The sequence below is a fragment of the Pelophylax lessonae genome (genome assembly GCF_965119305.1).
Source record: "Pelophylax lessonae genome assembly, chromosome: 6".
Classification (NCBI taxonomy): Eukaryota; Metazoa; Chordata; class Amphibia; order Anura; family Ranidae; genus Pelophylax; species Pelophylax lessonae.
In genome coordinates, this window is record NC_138773.1 from 143,302,534 (window position 1) to 143,322,825 (window position 20,292).

General features: G+C 47.1%; 1 protein-coding gene across 3 annotated transcripts in view; it reads right to left on the reverse strand.

Moving 5' to 3' along the window:
• Nucleotides 1-20,292, reverse strand: part of VPS35L (VPS35 endosomal protein sorting factor like) — a 1,473,617-nt gene that overhangs the window by 653,384 nt on the left and 799,941 nt on the right. For all 3 annotated transcript variants that reach the window (XM_082262328.1, XM_082262327.1, XM_082262326.1), the window contains 2 exons: nucleotides 2,674-2,785; nucleotides 1,609-1,725 (listed from right to left, as the gene is read on the reverse strand). In XM_082262328.1, coding sequence (XP_082118454.1) covers nucleotides 1,609-1,725; nucleotides 2,674-2,785 — 229 coding nt within the window. The remainder of the gene's footprint in view (nucleotides 1-1,608; nucleotides 1,726-2,673; nucleotides 2,786-20,292) is intronic.

Below are 20,292 nucleotides of genomic sequence, written 5' to 3' on the forward strand. Positions count from 1 at the left end.
ACAATCAGTCTATTCGCACAACAGTCTAGCGAGTTTCCTTCGCAAAAACCCTCCTCCTGCAATACGTCTCCCCTTACAAGTGTGACAATTCCTCACATCCCACTCTTTTGCAATGAAGAGTATTTCCTTATTTTATAACATCCTTGGTCAAAAACTAGAGTTCTCTAAGTCACCACATATATTAGCGTGGGAGAGGGAACTTCACTCATCTTTCTCCGAAGCACAGTGGAAACTTGCCATTCACAGCTCTTATAAATCCACCCAATGTGTGAATCATTGGGAGCAAACTCAGAAAATTCTCACTCGGTGGTATTTGACACCGTATCGACTATCGAAAATCTATTATTCTCAGAGCCCTCTATGCTGGCGCAACTCTGAACAAGTAGGTTCACTACTACACATTTTCTGGTCCTGCAAAGGTCTGTCTAGCTTTTGGAGAAAGATGTTTGAGGTCCTGTCCACCACTACTGGCATTCTCACACCACCTGATCCTGCTCTTTCCCTCCTTTCGTTGGGGTTGGATTCATTCCCGCCCTCCTTAAGGACAGTTTCTGTACATATACTAATAGCGGCCAAGACAGTTATAGCACATAACTGGAAACAGTCCGCTGCACCTTCCCATGTGGAAGCAATTTGTCTGGTGAATTTGCAGTGTTCTCTAGAAAAGGCATACACTTACTCTAAATCCCATGGTCCTAAGTTCCACAAGGACTGGCAAGCTTGGCTACAAAGCCCGTACTTCTCTCCTACACCTGGCTAATGTTACTAATACGTCCTAGTTCTGGTTATCTATACCCCCGATTCACTTCTGACACTGTTTGGAAACATTATTTCACTTGTACATGTAATGCTCTATGTTTATTGTCTGCATATGTGCACATTTTCTTTTCTCCATTCTTTATACGGTTATTTCATGTTGAACCCTTTGTTTATTTTCTTGTACTATGTATATTTCAATAAAAATTTATTGAAAGTAAAAAAAAAAAATAATCTAACCTATAATAACCTATAATCTAAGGTTAGATTATTTTTTTCCTACCACTAATACATTAACATATTTTATATCAACACTCCCACATATTTAAATCGAAGCAGTGCATGGAGCACTTTGAGTGAAAACATACCTGCTAGACAGGTTAAAAAACAATCATTATATAATGTATTTACTTTTTTTGTGGTGATAGGGTTGTGCTTAAATGCAACAAGCACTGTACTTGATATTGATTTGATTATGGCCTCCTGCACCACAGCAACTGACCAGACTGGAGGTATTGTGGGGGGACCAATCAGGTATCCTGTGTATACATATGCTGAAAAGGAACATGCTGAAAGAAGGAAAGCACAGAAGTTACTTCATCAATCTGTTTTTGCTCCTTGATGGTTTAGTCACAAGCTGGTAGATGGCAGTTACTTAGCAGTGTTAATTACCTGCAGAGAGAAAAAAGCAAGGTAATCAGGCTGGCTGTGCTATGCACGGAGCTCTGACTGGATGGGCATCTATAAAAATTCTAGGCAGGTACAACAGCTCCCTTATATGTATGTCAAATGTGCATTTAGCAGTTTGTTTGGAGCTTAGCTTACTCTATCTATATTTTATAAATCACATACCTGGGGGATCTTCAACTTTGTGATCACTTTCCATGCTTCATTTAAAACTTGCAGTCTGTCACCCTCAGGTGGGTAAGCCAAAGCCAAGTTCAATCCCAAGGAGCGGAACAGTAGATGCTTTAAAAAAGAAACCACGTTTAACAGACCAGCAAACTGTAACCAGCAATAACTAACTAAATAAACATTTATGATTTTTACTAAAGTTGAGGGCTTTTAGACAAATGTGTATGAAAAATAAAACACAGAACAGGGGGTATTAACTTTTAAGAAATCTCTTGATCTGACAGCACAGAAACTGGCTCATTGCATGAGTATCTGCAAAAAAAATAAAATCCATCAGCAATCATGTCAGTCATAATAAAAGATACCTGCTTTCTATGTGTAGCTTGTAGCTTTCCGTTGTCTAGCCCAAATAACCCTCAGGTCATACTGTTACAGGTTTTATTGTTGTTTTATTTAATCCTCCTAGTTTTTTTTTTTTTTTTCTTTTTTACTTTTATTACTTTATGTAATACCTTGGCTCTTTGGAGTCCCATTTGTTCTTGCTCTTGCCTGTTTCCATTGTTGCTTGAAATGTCCCTTTGGGAATCTTTTTGTACTTAAATTTTTTTTCACTAAAAATACAATTTTGGGATTCTCCCACATGTAGGATGTGGATGGAGCAATTGGGCTCCACCCTTCGCATGGAGAAGTGTATTTACCTGCATAGGGGTGCTCCAGCTAAGTTCCAAAAAGTCTGGGGAGTCTGGCTGAGCTCTCCGGGGATGGCTCCTACGGACCTGATCCTCGACCGTCTGTTACTTTAGTTGCTGGGGGTGGTGTGGGCCTCCGTTGGTCTGGACTGGGGGAGCTGCTTTGCTCTTTGATGCATTATTATTCTCTAGTATTGCAATTTTAGGCTCAGGTTGAATTATGCTTTCTAATGCATATTGGATTGATGGCTGAGATCTGTAAACTATTATGTGCCTTATCTTGTTATTTGTTTTTTTCCCGTTGCACTGTTTGTATATGTGTGCAATTTTTCAAAAAGCTTTTTTTTTTCTGGATTAAAAAAAAAAATGATACCTTTGGAAATCCAGCCTCATCGCATTCTTTAATCATTCCAATGAAGTCCATCGATCTAGCAGCAATAAACTCAGCCCTGAATGCTGACATTACTGAATTCAGCAACAAAGCACTATACAAAAGAGCAAAAAAAAAACAAACAATGTAAATCCAGGCATCATAAATATTCATTATAGTCAAACAATCTGCTAAAAGCTTACAAAAAAAATAAACCTGCATTGCCAAGGCCACTTATTCAGAGTATTACAGTAACATTTAAAAAAAAAAAAAATATATATATATATATAATTTTTTGTAAGAACTTAAAATTATTTTCTCTGAGTCCTCTGACAGTCGTCGCCCACTCATACAGTCTTCACTACTGGGTATTGGTCTTATCCACAGGAGTAAGCTAGGTAGAAGATTTTGTTAGAAACATTCACAAAAACTTTGCATAGACACATCTATAGGGAGCTGTCCCTCTGGTCCAATACCCCCCCCCCCCCCCTGCTAGCAGCATTCCCAATTCAGTTTTGTAGCAAGCAGTAGATAGTCCATGAACCCCAAAAGAGGGGCAGGGGGCGGCGACTGTCAAAGGACTCCGATAAAAGAATTTTACGGTAAGTTCTTACAAAAAAATTATATTTCCTCTTACGTCCTCTGACAGTCACCGCCCACTCATACAGTCTTCACTACTGGGATGTCCCAAAGCAGTGTAGATGTGAGGGGTGGGAAATGTAACGCAGCACCCAAATCAGAGAAAAGAACCTTATCGGAACCAGAAAGGTAACACACTGGGTAACAGGAAAGCTCAACAGGAGCGAACAAACCCAGGAAAGCAAAATAACCAGCGAAAAAAAACCCCAACAGGAGGGGACAGGCTAAAAAATGCCATGTCTCCCCTAAGGCACTGCTGCACTCAGAACTTTGTGGCCAAAAGGAGGCATCTGTCGACGCCAAAACATCAAGTTTGTAAAATTTTGTAAAGGTGTGCACTGACGACCAGGTCGCCGCTTTGCACACCGCACACCTGGGACACCGACGCCTGATGGCGGAAGGCCCAAGATGCACTCACCGCTCTGGTAGAGTGCGCTGTGACAGGGAAGGGTGGAGCCCATTCCCTAAGTGAATAAGCTTGTCTGTCTGATCCATTTAGAAATGGTTGCCGCAGACGCAGCCATACCCTTTCGAGGTCCCTCAGGACGGACAAAAAGAGAATCCAAATTTCTGAAGGATTCAGTAGACGACAGATAAACTCTGATCGCCTGGACCACATCCAAGGAATGCAAGGCAAACTCCTTAGGATGCTTAGAATTCACACAAAACGAAGGCAAGACAATGTCCTCATTGAGATGGAAATCAGACACCACCTTTGGAAGGAAAGATTGATGAGGTCACAAGACCACCTTATCCCTATGAACAACCAGGTAGGGAGAGCGGCAAGATAGGGCCGCCAACTCCAACACTCTGTGAGCAGATGTGACCGCCACCAGAAAAGCGACTTTCCGTGACAGCGCAGGCAGATGAATCTCCCGGATGTTCTCAAATGGAGGACGTTGCAAAACGGACAAAACCAAGTTTAAGTCCCAAGGAGGCAAGGGTGCCCTCCTAGGGAGAGCCAGATGACGCACCCCTTGAATAAAAGTGCGGATCAAGGAGTGTGACGCCAAGGGGCGCTGGAAAAGAATGGCCAGCGCAGATAACTGACCCTTGATAGTCGTCAGTGCAAGACGCTGGTCCACACCAGATTGCAGAAAGGCCAACACCCTCGCCACCGAAAAGGAGCGAGGATGGAAACCCTGTGATTCGCACCAAGCGAAATAGACCTTACAGGTACGATAATAAATCTTACCGGACGAGGCCTTCCTTGCCTTAAGTAAGGGAGGGATGACCGCCGACGAGAGACCCCGATCTCTCAAGACCTGGCTTTCAACAGCCACGCCGTTAAAGCCAGCTACTGTAAAGCAGGATGGAAGATCGGCCCCTGAGATAGCAGATCGTCCCGTAATGGGAGCCGCCAAGGAGGCTCGAAGACCAGTTGCATGATGTCCGTGTACCAAGACCGGCGCGGCCAGTCTGGGGCCACTAGAATCACCAACCTCGGTTCCGAGACCAACCTGTGAAGGAATCTGGACAACAACTGAATCGGGGGGAAGGCATAAATCAGATGATACCGATTCCAAGGCACCACAGATTCCAAGGCGACTGCCAGAGGATTGCGTGTTCTTGCCACGAACCTTCCCTGTTTAGACGAGACGCAAACAGATCCACGTCCGGGGATCCCCATCGCACACACAGCATCTGAAACACCTCCGGGTGTAGGGACCATTCCCCTGGTCCAGGGTCTGACGGCTCAGATAGTCGGCCTGCCAGTTCTCCACACCTGGAATGTGAACTGCTGAAAGCGCAGAGACCTGCGTCTTGGCCCAAGACCTGTGTCTCGGCCCAAGACAGAATCTCAGCCACTTCCTTGGCCACCCGGGCACTTCTGGTGCCCCCTTGGAGATTGTTGTAAGCCACCACAGTTGTGTTGTCCGTCTGCACACGCACAGGGCAGCCCCGAAGCGATCCGACCAACGGAGCAAACATAGTCTGATTGCTCTCAGTTCCAAGACATTGATCGGTAGAGAGGATCCCTCCTCCGACTAAGTGCCCTGGGCAGACAAATTGCCCAGAACGCCACCCCAGCCCGACAGGCTGGCGTCCGTGGTGATCACCGTCCATAACAACAGCCAGAAGGATTTCCCTTCCGTCGGAGCCGGAGACCGGAGCCACCACAGAAGATCCGCTCTGACTTGGTGGATCAAAGATATCCTCCTGTCCAAGGACTGAGGATGCCTGTCCCACCTGGCCAGAATCTCCGCTTGCAGAGATTGTGTGTGGAACTGTGCAAATGGTACCACCTCAAAGGCTGACGCCATCAATCCCAGGGACCACATGCAGGTTCTGAGCGATGAGGATTTGTTGTCCTTGAGGGACCTGACCTCGTTCTGTAGAGTTCAGAGTTTGTCCTCCGGCAGGAAGACTTTCGCCTGGGCGGAGTCCAGAACCATCCCCAGGTAAGGGAGGCGAACAGAAGAAAACAATGTCGACTTCTGAAAATTGATGGTCCACCTGAACTCCTGGAGCATCCGAACTGTGGTTGACAGATTGTGCAACAGAGTGGCACTGGAGCCCGAGCTTAACAGGAGATCGTCCAGATATCCAAGGATTGCAATCCCCTGCGCCCGCAACAGGGCCAGGACAGGAGCCAATACTTTGGTAAACACCCTTGGAGCCAAAGCGAGACCGAAAGGCAATGCCACAAACTGTTAGTGCTCCTCCCCGATTGTGAATCAGAGGTACCTCTGATGACCTTCGTAAATGGGGATGTGTAAATATGCATTCTTGAGGTTGATGGAAGCCAGGAAATCTCCCGGGCTCAGGGAGGCCACCACCGATCGGAGGGATTCCATGCAGAACTTTTGAACCCGCACAAAGCGGTTCAGAAACTTTAAGTCCAGAATTGGACGCACCTTGCTCTCCTTTCTGGGCACCGTGAACAGATTCAAGTAGAAACCCCAAAACCTGTCCCGATGTGGCACCGGGGCTATCACCCCCTGGGCGAGGAGATCCTGAACCGCCCGTTGAAGATCGCGGAAATGATCTGGGTTCAAATGAAGATTTGATGGAAAGAATCTGTCTGCTGGGTGCGATCGAAATTCGATTTTGTACCCTGACCGAATGACTTCCTGAACCCATCTGTCCTAAATCTTGGCCAGCCAAGATCCGGGAAAACAGCGCAAACGTCTCCCCACCCCGGAAACGGGTGAGGGCACCCCTTCGGGTCGAGGCGGACTGGGCCACCATGCCAGTGTGGGCGGCTTTAGGCTTGCCCGCCCAAGGATTCTTCTGGCCCCCAGGGGCCTTGAAAGATTTGCCCTCGTCTTGTGCCTTAAATGCACAAAAGGACTCCTGGTTAGGTTTTAGCGGAAAGACTTGCCCCTGGACACCTGGGGCAGCAGTGTGCTTTTACCCCCTGTGACCCCCTTAACCAATTCGTCCAGTGAGTCCCCAAAAAGGTGATTACCTACATAAGGGATGTCAGACACCGTCTTCTTGGAAGTTTGGTCGGCCGACCAGCTTTTCAACCACATGATGCGACGGATCGTCACTGCGACCGCAGATAAGCGGGAGACTAAATGGGCCTCATCCAAGGCCACTTCACACAGGTATAAAACAGCCTGAATAATTTGGTCCACCATGTCCAGAGTAGCTGGAGGGGCGGAATCAGCCATAAGGGTGCTTCTTAGAGCACCTTAGTCCACTCCACCACAGCCTGAGAGACCATTACTGAGGTGAGCACAGGTGTCATCAAGGAACCTGCCACCATAAAGGATTGGTGGGTAAGAGATTCCACCCGCCTATCCGCCGGGTCCCGGAACCCCAGAGAATCATCCGCGGGCATCAGAATGGCTTTATTTAACCTGGATACCGTGTGGTCCACCTTAGGGGCCACAGTCCAGCGCAAATCCGACGGAGACGCAAAGGGATAACGGTATTGAAACCGCTTAGGTACCACAAAATTGCGCATTAAATTGTGCCATTGTTCGTTCACAGTTTTGTGACACTCAGCGGGACAGGGAAACACCTGAACCGACTTCTGGGTTCTGCGGGTCCCAAAGGAAGACTGCTTACCCAGCGGATAGGGCTCATCCTCTAAATGTAGCGTGTCTTTAACAGAACTAATGAGCACAGACATTGCAGCGCGTTCTCTGGCCGACCCGGAGGGGGAATCCTCCCCATCCGACAGAGTACTGAGACCCCTCAGGGGGTACACTGTCCGTGGCAACCATATCTAGCTCTGAATCAGAAGAGACTATTGCAGAGGATTCAGGAATACCTGAACCCTCGACCAGAGGTGGGAGGAATTTGCTATCCTGGGACTCCATAAAACACACTTAGAAATGTTATGGCGCTGCCCCTTTAAATTGGCGATAGTGGCGGTTCCCACCGCAATGTACTGCAATGAGTGACTAGCCTGTGCTACTAAGCATTGAAGGATATAACTACCAGCAGAGATAGAAACCCAAAAAAATAGCAGAAAAGTCCCCCAGAAGTGTATCTATACAATACCAAGCTGCCAGCTCGATCTGAGTGCTTGGAGAGAGGAAATGATGTCACGCCAGTAGAGGCCGAACATAGGTCTGAGCCACAAGAAAATGGTTTCCAATGTAAGTCTATGGGGGAGGCTCAGAGAAAATGGCTGCCGAGCACATGGGGAAACACATTGCCCACACTAAAGATGGCGCCAGAAAGGGCGCCAAGCATTACAGAGGAAATGGATGCTGCCCTTACATGAGGCCAAACAGCCTGCCCACACCCGAAATGGCGGCCCCACAATTTTACACTGCTGCGGCCCCCACCAACATGTCTGTACCCCCAAAACATAGCACAAGCACCACAAGGGACACAGGGACCCCCGCAAACCTCCCACACCGCGGCAGGACCGCTATAGCGCCCCCGCAGGGACCATGAGGGACACACGGGAACCATACAGACAGACATGAGGGGGATAACACAGACTCCAAATAGACTGCCATCCCCATAACAGAGGCCCTACATACACCCCCAGACATAAAATGCCATAGACAGAGGGGTAGCATGGTACTCCCCGATCCAGCGAAAACGTGGGTGCCACTCTGTGACGAAAAGCCTCCCACTCTGGGTGGGGGTGCCGTCAGCCGAACAGGACGCTAGCAACACGCGACGTACCACAGTTGAGACATCCTAGTGGAGTAGCCACTCCGCAGGCTTTGTCCCTGAGGACAGGGACAGGTCATTTGGGAGGCCAGGGCGTACGCATAGCCTGCTAACGCTCAATGGCAGGCTGGGATTCCATAAGGCTCTAGTACAACCAGTGTGATTCCCAGCTCCGCAAACGCTGTAGTCTTCCAAAGTCTGACTAAGCGCAGGAACAAATAAAAAGCTATCAGTGTAAAGAAAAATCACTTAGCAGAAATAAAAATTAAGAAGCAGAAAAAAAGGCTGAGACTGCAGTTCCAGCCAAGGGAAGCCTGTCTACTCCTAACTAGGCAAAAGACAAACTGAATTGGGAATGCTGCTAGCAGGGGGGTATTGGACCAGAGGGACAGCCCCCTATAGGTGTGTCTATGCAAAGTTTTTGTGAATGTTTCTAACAAAATTTTCTGCCTAGCTTACTCCTGTGGATAAGACCAATACCCAGTAGTGAAGACTGTATGAGTGGGCGGCGACTGTCAGAGGACATAAGAAAAAAAAGCTTTTCCATGCAGTGGTGCTGTGTCCACACTGCACGGTTAACTGTCAGTTTTTGTCTAAGGGAGAGGAGAAAGTAGATTTACTTACCTAATCCTCTGATCTTCCTGGCACAAAAGTGGTCTGGCACACCTGTGTTCCAGTGATTATGAGTTGTGGACTGTCCCTGAAGCCATTAGCCCTTGAGCAGGCTCCATAGACCAGGAACAGCCCACTACTGGAACATGGGGGCGTGCCGTTATCCGGTGGAAGGATCAGTTGAGTATAAGCTTTCACCTCACTCCTAGACAAAATATACAATTGACCTGTGCAGTGCAGGCATTTAAAGGTTGCATTTAAAGCTCCTATGGGTCTTCTACTTCCGCTATATGTTCCCCCTTTATTCATCCCATACACTACACCACCGGAGCATTACCCAATAACAAGCGGTGGACTGGAGAACAGCAGGGTCCCTTCCCTCTCCCCCATACAGAGGAACACAGAAGTAGACGACCCATAGGAGCTTACAGTTTCCTGCTGTGGCTTACAGTACAATTTACTCTGCCTAACACCCCTGTGTGGGGTTGGGCACTCTGGCGAGTGCAACTTATTTCACCATCCACTTTGAGCCCCTATCATAGTGCACGAAGATTGAATGCTAATACCACCAGATGATCAAGCACTCCATTATATGAACTTTATTTACTATGCTACATCTTTTATATGTTTAAATTAATCTGAGATATACTTTGATTAAGGAGTGGAGTGTATTGATATATCTGCACCTATTTTTTCAGTTTGTTTTGGATTCCTGGGAATATATTTCCCATACACTTATCATTTGGCACGTTAAGAGTGTATATATAATTGTTATACACACCACATCTATATTTAGAGTCACCAACCACCTTGCACTTAATGTTTATATGCACAGATCACTTGTATAATTATCACACTATTTATATCGATTTATAATATATTTATAATTTGCCACATATGTATTTATATTTAGAATTTTAATTGCATTTTTTTATCGTGTCACCCAAAGGCATCAATTTATGTGTTTTTATATATATTCTTATTGATTTTATTTATTACACAGCACTATAACACTTCCATAACACCAGTCACTTTATATTTATATATATTATGGTATGAATAATTTGAGGTTTTAAGAGATATATACTTATATATCCAAGAGTTTACAAAATATTTATTTTTTATTTATTATTATCCCCTTGGGCATCACCCATTCCCTATCCCTTTATATACTCAATTGAACTACAGAATACTGGCTCCAAATAAAAAAAATGACAGAAGTTGCACTAGGATAAGGTGTATATATAATGACAATGAAGAAATTAATTGATCACTAAAGTCCAGCTGCTAGCACATATATGCGGGAATAACAGCAAAAAAAAATGAACAATGACAAAGAAAAGTGCAGCACTAATGTTGAAAGTCCATCAGATCAAATTATTTCAAATTATAATCTGAGAAGCAAGTGTGAGGGCTGTCTAGGTAGGAGTCCAGAGAAAACCGCCACCACCACCAAATACACTACCTCTCACCCTAAGGGGTGGATCCCCCTGCATAGAAGGTCAAACAAGCATATCAATATCCTTAATAATCGAGACACAGAGACCAATTGTTCCCCAAGGATCCTCAGTATATGACACAGTATCCTCTTCGATATTCTCTAAAACACATATTGCACATAAATGTAAAGAGGGACACATCATAGGGTAGTATGTTCAAAATAAAATAGATTTATTCCAAGTAGTTCAATTAACAAAAAACCAGCATAATTCTCACAGAAACCGATTGTTTCCAACTCAAAAGATGGCCCCACGTGGGAGGAGGTCATCATCTATGGCAAAACCAGGCCGGAGTTGCGATTGTGGAGGAGGTAAATAGAAGGCATTCTTCTCCTTTAGGATGGTAGCGTTGAGCCACTTAATGATTTCATCCTTAACTTGAACACTAATAATAGAGGCATTTCCCTGTAACACGAATCCGGTGGAGAAGAGATTCACAATCTGGATTTGCGAGTTAGGGTGAAAAGTAGGGAGAACTATTATCATTCCTTTTTTTAAGGAAACAGACAGGAATGGATTCATAGATATGGGCAGCTGCCATCATTAGGCTTGGCTCAAGTGCGTACCTAGGAGACAATTTTTGCGCCTCAGGAGAAAATGTAGCAAATAATAGAGTTTGTGTAAGAACTTACTGTAGAACTCTTTTCTTAGAGTCCTCTGACAGTCGCAGCTCTTTCGGTATACCTTCGCGAGTGGGTAATGGCGCCCTCTGCAGGAGTAAGCTAGGCAGTGAAAGGTTAATAAAAAAAACTTCACACTGAGACACACCTCTAGGGGGCCGTCCCTCAGCCATTATCCTGACACAGTGAGCACTGTTCTCCAGTTTCGCAGCAAGCAGTACTGGAAGGCATCAACCCCAAAGAAAAAAAAAAACAGAGGGGCGGGGGCTGCGCCTGTCAGAGGAGTCGGAGAAAAGAGTTTTACGATAAGTTCTTACAAAAACTATTTTCTCCTACGTCCTTCGACAGTCGCAGCCTTTTTGGTATACCTTCACGAAAGGGACGACCCAAAGCAGTGCAGGTGTGAGGGGTGGGAAGACGCTACCTACAGAAAAGGCAACGTGTAAACCAGGCCAGAGAAAAAAAAGAGCCAACAGGGCAACTGCAGCTCAACAGGAGCTAACCCAGAAAAAAAAAAAAAAAACACCCCAGAAAAGACGTAACAATATGTCTCTTCAAACAACCGCCACACTTAAAACTTTGCGGCCAAAGGAAGCATATGAGGATGCCATCACATTAAGTTTGTAAAATTTTGTGAAAGTGTGCACAGACGACCAGGTCGCCACTTTGCACACCTGAGCCACAGAAGCCTGATGGTGAAACGCCCAAGAGGCAGTGACAGCTCTAGTAGAATGTGCCCTCACAGGGAAAGGAGGCACCTTACCCTTTAGTGAATAGGCCAGAACAATAGTCTGTCTGATCCATTTGTTTCAAGAAAAATATATTATTTATTGAGTATAAACGGTACACTGTATACATAACATCAACGTTGGACACAACCAGTTACAAAACCAGTATTCAGAAAGATACAAAAATATAAAGGATATAACAGCAATAATACAGGAAAACGTCATCTATAAGGCTCCATGTACACGGGACGTTGTTAAAAGTCCCTTTGAATGCTGGAATTTTTAGGACGTTTCAAACGTCCGTTCGGTCGCGTTTGTACCCGCGTTTAGCGGGCGTTTGCGTTTAGAAGCGTTCCTAGAGGTCAAAAAAATTATTCCCCTTTAAAATGGAAAAACGCGAACGCTAAACGCAAATCATCGCGTTCGGATGCGTTTGTGCGTTTGAAACGCCGGGAAACACGCGTTCGAACGCAAATAATTGCGTTCTAAAAACAGTCCCTGAACGCAACTGCCTGCAAATGACTGTAAACGACCTGGTGTACATGGACAGATAAGATAAAATGTAGATGGGTTCAGGGGCTTCTGAAAAAAACGCCTAACTGCTCCTAAACGGCCATTTCCAGCGTCCCGTGTACATGGAGCCTAAAACATCGCACTCAGGTGTATAGTGCAGCAAAGTAAACAATCCTGAGTATATGTGCATAAGATAGGTATAAACAGAAACATTCAGTTATTCCCACATATTAGTAATAGAACCATGCACATCCAGTGGTATAGCACATACCTCCGTATATTAGCAAAAACCCACCTGTAGTACAAATTGCATAGGAAAAGGGAAGGGAAAGAACAGTGGCAGAAAACTTAAAGGGAAAAGGAGAAAGAGGGGGAAGGGGGGGGGGGGGAATAAAATAAAAGGAAATTAAGACACTGCATGCTAGGCCGTCTCAAGAAATATCACCCTATCCCATGAGCAGCCGGTCAATAACTAGCTGAGATGGAGCCAAGGCTGGATCATCCAGCCAAGGCTGCCTCAATGAAGCAAATTTCTTGTGAGCCTTTTGATGCTAGTATGTCAGCTTTTCTCTAATCAAGGAGGCATTGACCTGTGTTATCCACCGGCCCCTGCTCGGTATCCTGGAGGAGATCCAAAATCTAGCAATTAATTTGCGAGCAATGTATAACAGTCTCAACACGGCAACGTGAGCATTTGGGGTCAGAGTGTCCACCTCCAGAGCACCAAGCAAACAGACCACAGGATCCCTTAACAGCTGAAAATTGTATACTCTAGAGCAGTGTTTCTCAACTCCGGTCCTCAGGGCACACTAACAGGCCAGGTTTGCAAGAAAACTGAAATAATTCACAGGTGATATAATTTGCTGCTCAATGATTGCAGTATTCTAGTCTGCATCTCCCCAAGGTAATACATAAAATCTGGCCTGTTAGTGTGCCCTGAGGACCGGAGTTGAGAAACACTGCTCTAGAGATCGTGTCGATCACCTCCCCCCCAGTAGCGAAAGAGCTTGGGACATCTTCACAACATGTGTATAAGTGTACCCTGGTCCCGTTCACATTTGGGGCACAAAGGGGTAGATCTGCGTCCCCAACGGAACAGCTGTACCGGTGTTCTGTACGCTCTGTGAAACAGAAATAAGTGAGATATCTTATGGGAGGCCGACACCGACACCATGGGAATGGAGGAGAGGCACAGATCCCACGTCTCCCCATCTATGGGTCCAAGATCCCCCTCCCACCCTGCACGAGCTGGGAGGGAAGCAGAGTCCTGCAAGGAGCCCAATAAGAGTGCATACACCTGTGATATCATACCCTTTTTGTCCAAAACTTGAAATACCTCACCCATCAGGCAGTGAGTGTCGGGTTATCAAGGTAGACAACCCTGCCTGGGCCGTAATCGAGTGTCATAATTGTAGGTAGCGAAAGAAACAGTGCCTAGGAACATCAAACTCCCTCTGTATATCTTGAAAGGATTTCAGTACCCCGGCTCGGAACAATTGTGCCATAAAATATACACCATGGGCCTCCCACACCTCAGCGCCTTCCAAACGGATCAGTTCTGAAAAGTTGCGGTAATGCCAAATCGGAGTCTGAGGAAGATAACCCTTGCTCTTCAACATCCCCTTGACACAGCGCCATACCATGTGAATCAAGGTGTGTGTCGGTAACTTCGTCACCATGTGGGAGAACCCCGCTTCAAGATGGACAAGTACAGGGTGAGGAGAGGGAGAAGGGACCCAATATGATCTGGGGGGGCCCTAAAGACCCCAGCCCCCTATATGCTGAACCTGGGAGGCCAGGAAATATACTCTGGGGTTAGGAACTGCCAACCCACCACTATCCTTGCCCATCTGAAGAGTAGCCAGCTTAATCCTAGCCACCTTTTTGCACCAGATCAATTCTCGATACTGGGATTCCATCCTATAAAACCATTTCCAGGGAATCCAAATTGGAGAGTTATGCAAGACAAAGAAGTTGAGGAGCCCACACCATCTTAATCAGATTAACTCGCCCAGCCACCGAAAAGGGGAGTTTGCAACAGCTCGTGCATTTAGAGCGGAATCTTTGCAGCAGAGGTATGAGGTTCAATGTGATATACTGGGCAGGATCAGGAGACACATGGATCCCCAAATATTTGAAGGAGTCAACCACTCGCACTGTGGCTGCACAGTCAGGGAGAGGCTGAGTTATGGGATCAAGGGGCATCAAAACTGATTTATCCAAATTTACAGAAAATCCCGAGAGGGACCCAAAATAGTTAATAAGGGACATTACCGCCCGTAAGGATTCTCCAGTATCACCTAGGTAGAGCAGGGTATCATCCGCATAGAGTGAGATAACATCTGCATGTGAGCCCCTTCTGAACCCCACTATGTCAGGGGAGGACCGAATCCGCGCAGCTAAGGGCTCCAGTGCCATGGCAAACAGCAATGGAGATAGCGGGCAACCCTGTCGAGTCCTCCTGTGCAAACAGAAGGGCCCAGAAAGTTCCCCGTTCACTCTCAGTCTGGCCGTGGGGGCAGCATACAGTACCCGCACCCAGTTCAAAAAGTTCTCTCCCACACCAAAGCGTTTGAGAACCTCCCAGAGGTACACCCATTCAACACTATCGAATGCCTTAGCGGCATCTAGCGAAAAGACTGCCTGGTTCCCAGGATTGTCCACCGGGATCTGAAAGCTCAGAAATAGCCGGCGAAGATTAAAGCGGTTGTAAACTCAATAAAAAATAAAAATAAAAAATAAAAACCTGCAAGACAAAGGCATAATGAGCTAGTATGCAACGCATACTAGCCCATTATGTGTAACTTACCTGAAAACGAAGCCCCGACACGGACCCCCGGACATCGCTGCGGGCGCTGCCATGGTCCCTCGTCGTCTCTTCCGGGTTCGGCGGCTCCGGCACGCTGATTGGCCGGAAGAGACGGCTCCGGCACGATGATTGGCCGGAGCCGCGATGACGTCACTCCCGCGCATGCGCGCGGGAGTGATTTTTCCGGCAAGCTCCCGTCAACTTAATTGAAGGTCCCCCGGACCTTCAGAGCGCATGCGCCGCTCGCATGAGCGGCTGCATGCACTGTAAATATCTCCTAAACCGTGCCGGTTTAGGAGATATTATTTGTACCTACAGGTAAGCCTTATTATAGGCTTACCTGTAGGTAAAAGTGTAAAAAAGTGGGATACTACCGCTTTAAGTGTCGTCGATCTGGTCGGGATAGACCCCGATTGATCCCTATGGACAAACCCCTGGACAAAAGAGAACAGCCTAGTGGCCAGTATCTTAAGTAGGATTTTAACATCCGTTGTGAGTAGAGATATGGGCCTGTAGGAGTCCGCCAACAGCGGATCCTTGTCGGGCTTCAGCAGTAAAACAACGATGGCTTCGGACATAGAGGCAGGAAGGCGGCCGGTCAGGAAGGCTTCATTATATACACATAGAAGCATAGGCACCAACTGTTCAGCGAATCGACTGTAAACCTGCGATGGGATACCATCTGCCCCCGGAGATTTACCAGGCTTAACAGATTTTAAGGCCGCATATATTTCGTCCTCCGTAAGGGGAGCCCCAAGCACAGCCACGTCCGAGGCAGACAGAGAAGGCAAATCGCAGGAGGCTAAAAAATCAGCGATTTCTCGGCAGTCAGCCGAAATTTTAGAGGAATAATGATCCGTGTAAAACTCCCCGAGCACTCTCGCTATGTCGGCAAGGGCGTGCCAAAGCCCCCCCCCCCCCCCCCCTTGAGGATCCTTAATTGTGGGTATAAAGGCCGCAGGCTGCTGTGAGCGAACCAGCATGGCCAACATTTGACCCGTGTTTTCTCCCTCCTCAAAATACCTCTGCTGCAAGAAGAAGCGCTTGTTCTCAGCCTTTTGAATCAAGACCGATTTGGCCATAGGTCGGGCAGCCAGCCATGACCTCGGAGTATCCTCTGATGGGTCCCTGACATAAGTATCCTCCGTCCTAGTTACCGCGTCCAATACAGTAGTTTCCCATTTCTTGGTGTCCGATTTAATGCCGTTAACTGTACGTATGTATATGTGGTGTGGGGTGCGCTAAACAACAAATAAATAATGAATATATAACATATATCTATGTGTGAACCAAATCAACAAAAGTAAATATATATAACATATATCAATCTGTGAAGCCAATTAATAATGCAAATCCATTGGTGCATAAACATAAAAGTTCATAAGTGTCCATAAATATTTTGCAGGTGAGTAGAATTGTATTCTATCCGAATAATACGTGTATCCACCACCGAGTGAAATTCATCCTTACCAAACGGAAATAAATAAGGTGCAACTATATTTTCTTGTGCTGAAAAAATATCCAATCTCCTTGTGAACAAACACCACGTGTAAATCACCAAGAATTAGCCTCTTACCAGATGGTAATAGGTATGCACTTGTTCAGTGAAACCACCGCCTTGCTTTCTCTTTAAAATCCTGAAGTGGGATGTAGAACCGCTCTACCTTTCTTTCTCCACTAGATGGCAACGAGTACCAGCAAGAAACACAGCCTCATCCTTCTTTACAAGCTCACAAAACCACCGTGTATTAAAGGAAAAAAGAGGGCTAATAGTGTATTACCCTTGAGATTTATTCAAAAAACAGTTGATAATGCACTTACAATTAGATGTCTTGTATTCAGCATAAACATAGGCATACGAATTCCTGCAAAGGCTTGCGGCCGGCTGCAGCACGGACCGCAAGTTGTGTGTGACGTGTGCGCCTCCTAATCTGACCGGTTTCTTCCCATAGGACTTCTACTGAGACAGCGCCCCAGCAGCACATCACAGCCATATAAAGACAGTAACAGGTACAACTGCCCAGCCCCCATAGGACCAGTGTAGCCCCAGCATGTAAAGCAGACAGTGTGAGCAGCCGCAATACAGGCTGTACAGGCAATACATCATAAATGCAGTAAAGCAATAGAAAGCATGCAGTAAAAATAAAAACTGAATCAAAGTCCAGGACCAAAAAAAGAGAAAAAAAGGGAGGATAAAAGGGAATACACGTCTGCCACGTGTGGGGAGAGGGACAAGTCAATGGGTTATGTCTAGTCAGGACCAAGGGGGGGAAACGGGAGAGGGACCACAGATACCATTGCAGTCTCCTCCAAGTTAGCAACCATGTGAGCGGTAGCAGCCATTTAGTGCACCATAAGAGCTTCCGCCAAAACAGGAAAAGTGCGTGTAACATCCAGGGCCAGATACAAATAGGATAACAGAAGGATCCATTACCGGCCAAACAAAGTCCAAAAGTTCCAAAGAACAGAAGCAATCCTCAAGGGTCTTCTCGCCTAGGGGATGCAGCCGCCCTCAAGGCCCCACCATTCGCATCCAGCCATTGAACAGCAGCAGAAGGCTTGTCAAAAAATAACACCTCATCCCGGGCCACCACCCGGAGCTTGGAAGGGTACAGCATAGCGTATTGAACATTCAAGTCCCTCAATCTCCGCTTTACCTCTAGGAATTTTGCCCTTTGTTTCTGCACCTCCGCAGAGTAATCTGGGAACAGGGAGATCCTGGAGTTGTCGATTTTGAGCCTCCCCTGCATGCCCCTGGCTTTAGTGAGGATGGTGTCTCTGTCCTTATAATTGAGGAGTTTGAAGATGAAAGTGCGCGGGGAGGGCTCCAGGAGGGAGAGGCCGCATAGGCACCCGGTGAGCACGTTCCACTGAAAACATGGTGGTAAAGGATTCTTGCCCAAACGTAGAGAGCAGCCAATTCTCAAAAAAAAGCCACAGGATTTTTACCTTCCACCCGCACAGGGATCCCAATTGCTCTAATATTGCTCCATCTCATCCTATTCTCCAGATCATCCAGACGTGCAGCCTGTTGGGCTGAGAGCAGGGCAGTATGTTTCACTTCCCTTTGCAAAGGCACCATATCATCTTCCAGGGAGCTCACCCTGCCCTCCACTGCAGCTGTCCTCTCCCTCAGTTTCTGCATATCACGTTGCATGAACGATATCTCAGCCTTAACCCCCTTTAACTCCGCTGTCAGGGCCATAATCAAAGTGGTAAATGTGGTCACTGCAGCCATAATACCCCGCAACGTGGGTTCTGTGTCCGGGGTTGGAGATTATTGCCTTGGGGCCTGGTCCACATCAGCAGCCTCCCAATCAGCAATCTGGCGGGAGAGATCCCCCAGAGGTACAGTGTCATCCGAATCAGAATGTGATCCCGGTGAGCCGGATCGCTGGTCCCCAGAATGTACTTGGGGGTCCCGGGAAGCAGGTTTAGCAAACAGTTTCTGAGCAGCCTCCTAATAAGTGGCCTTCTGTGCTGCACCGCCATCTTGGATCGGGCCGGCCTGTGCAGATTTCCCCTCTTTATCCCTTTTAGACATCGTGGAAAGAAGATGGGGGACTCACCGGTTGATTGCGGCACTCCAGGGGGCACAAGGCACCAGAGGATTGCAGAGATCGAAGCAGGATATGGAGTTACACAGGATAGTGGCAAGGATCAGCAGCGGAGCTCGCAGCATGCACGTCCTCTCACATCCACAGTTCAGCCACACCCCATCTGATCCATTTGGAGATGGTTGCAGCGGATGCAGCCGAACCCTTTCAAGGTCCCTCAGGAAGGACAAACAGGGAATCAGACTTCTTAAAAGACTCCGTGGCAGACAGTTAAACCCTGACCGCCCAGACCACATCCAAGGAATGTAAGGCAAATTCCTTGGGATGCTTGGGTTTTGCACGAAGCGAAGGTAAGACAATATCTTTGTTGAGGTGGAAGGCAGATACCACCTTGGGAAGAAAAGATTGATTGGGTCTCAAAACCCCTTTATCCCTATAAACAACCAGATAAGGCGAGCAGCAAGACAGAGCCGCCATCTCAGACACTCTACGAGCAGAGGTGACAGCCACCAGAAAGGCAACTTTTTGGGACAACACAGGCAGAAGTATGTCTCTAATGTTCTCAAAGGGAGGCCGTTGCAAAACGGACAAAACCAAATTCAGCCATGGAGACAAAGGAGCCTTCCTTGGGGGGAGCCAGATGATGCACCCCTTGAATAAAGGTGCTAATCAAGGAATATGTTGCCAAAGGACACTGGAAGAAAATAGCTAAGACCGACAACTGACCCTTTATCGTGGCCAGCACCAAGCGCCGATCCACACCTTTCTGCAGGAAGGCCAAAATCTTTGCCACTGAGAAGGAGCATGGATGAAACCCTTGCGATTCACACCAGGCTGTAAACGCCTTCCAGGTAAAATGGTAAATCTCCCTGGAGGTAGCTTCCTGTGCCTTCAGTAAGGTAGGAATGCCAGCATTTGAGATACCCTTGTCTCTCAAAACTTGGCTTTCAACAGCCACACCGTTAAAGCCAGAGACTGTAAAGCAGGATGGAAGATCGGCCCTTGAGACAGTAGATTGTATATCAGCGGAAGCCGCAAGGGAGGCTCAACGACAATCTGCACGATGTCTGCGTACCACAACCGACGCGGCCAGTCTGGGGCCACCAGAATTACCTGAACCCGTTCCGATGCCAACCTGCGGAGGAACCTGGATAACAGTTGAATCAGAGGGAAGGCATAAAGCAGCCGATACTGGTGCCAGGGCACCACGAACGCGTCCGTGGCATCTGCCAGATGATTGCGGGGTTCTGGCCACGAACCTTCCCACCTTTTGGTTGAGACAGGACGCAAACAGATCCACGTCCGGAGTCCCCCACCAGGCACACAGGAGGCAAAACACCTCTGGATGCAGGGACCACTGACCCCTGGTCCAGGGACTGGCGACTCAGCTAGTTTGCATGCCAGTTTTCCACACTCGGAATGTGAACAGCCGAGATTGCTGGAATGTGTGTTTCGGGCCACTTCATTGGCCGCCCGGGCACTCTTGGTGCCCCCTTGGTGATTGATGTAAGCCACTGCCATGGCGTTGTCCGACTGAACACAAAACGGGCGACCCTGAAG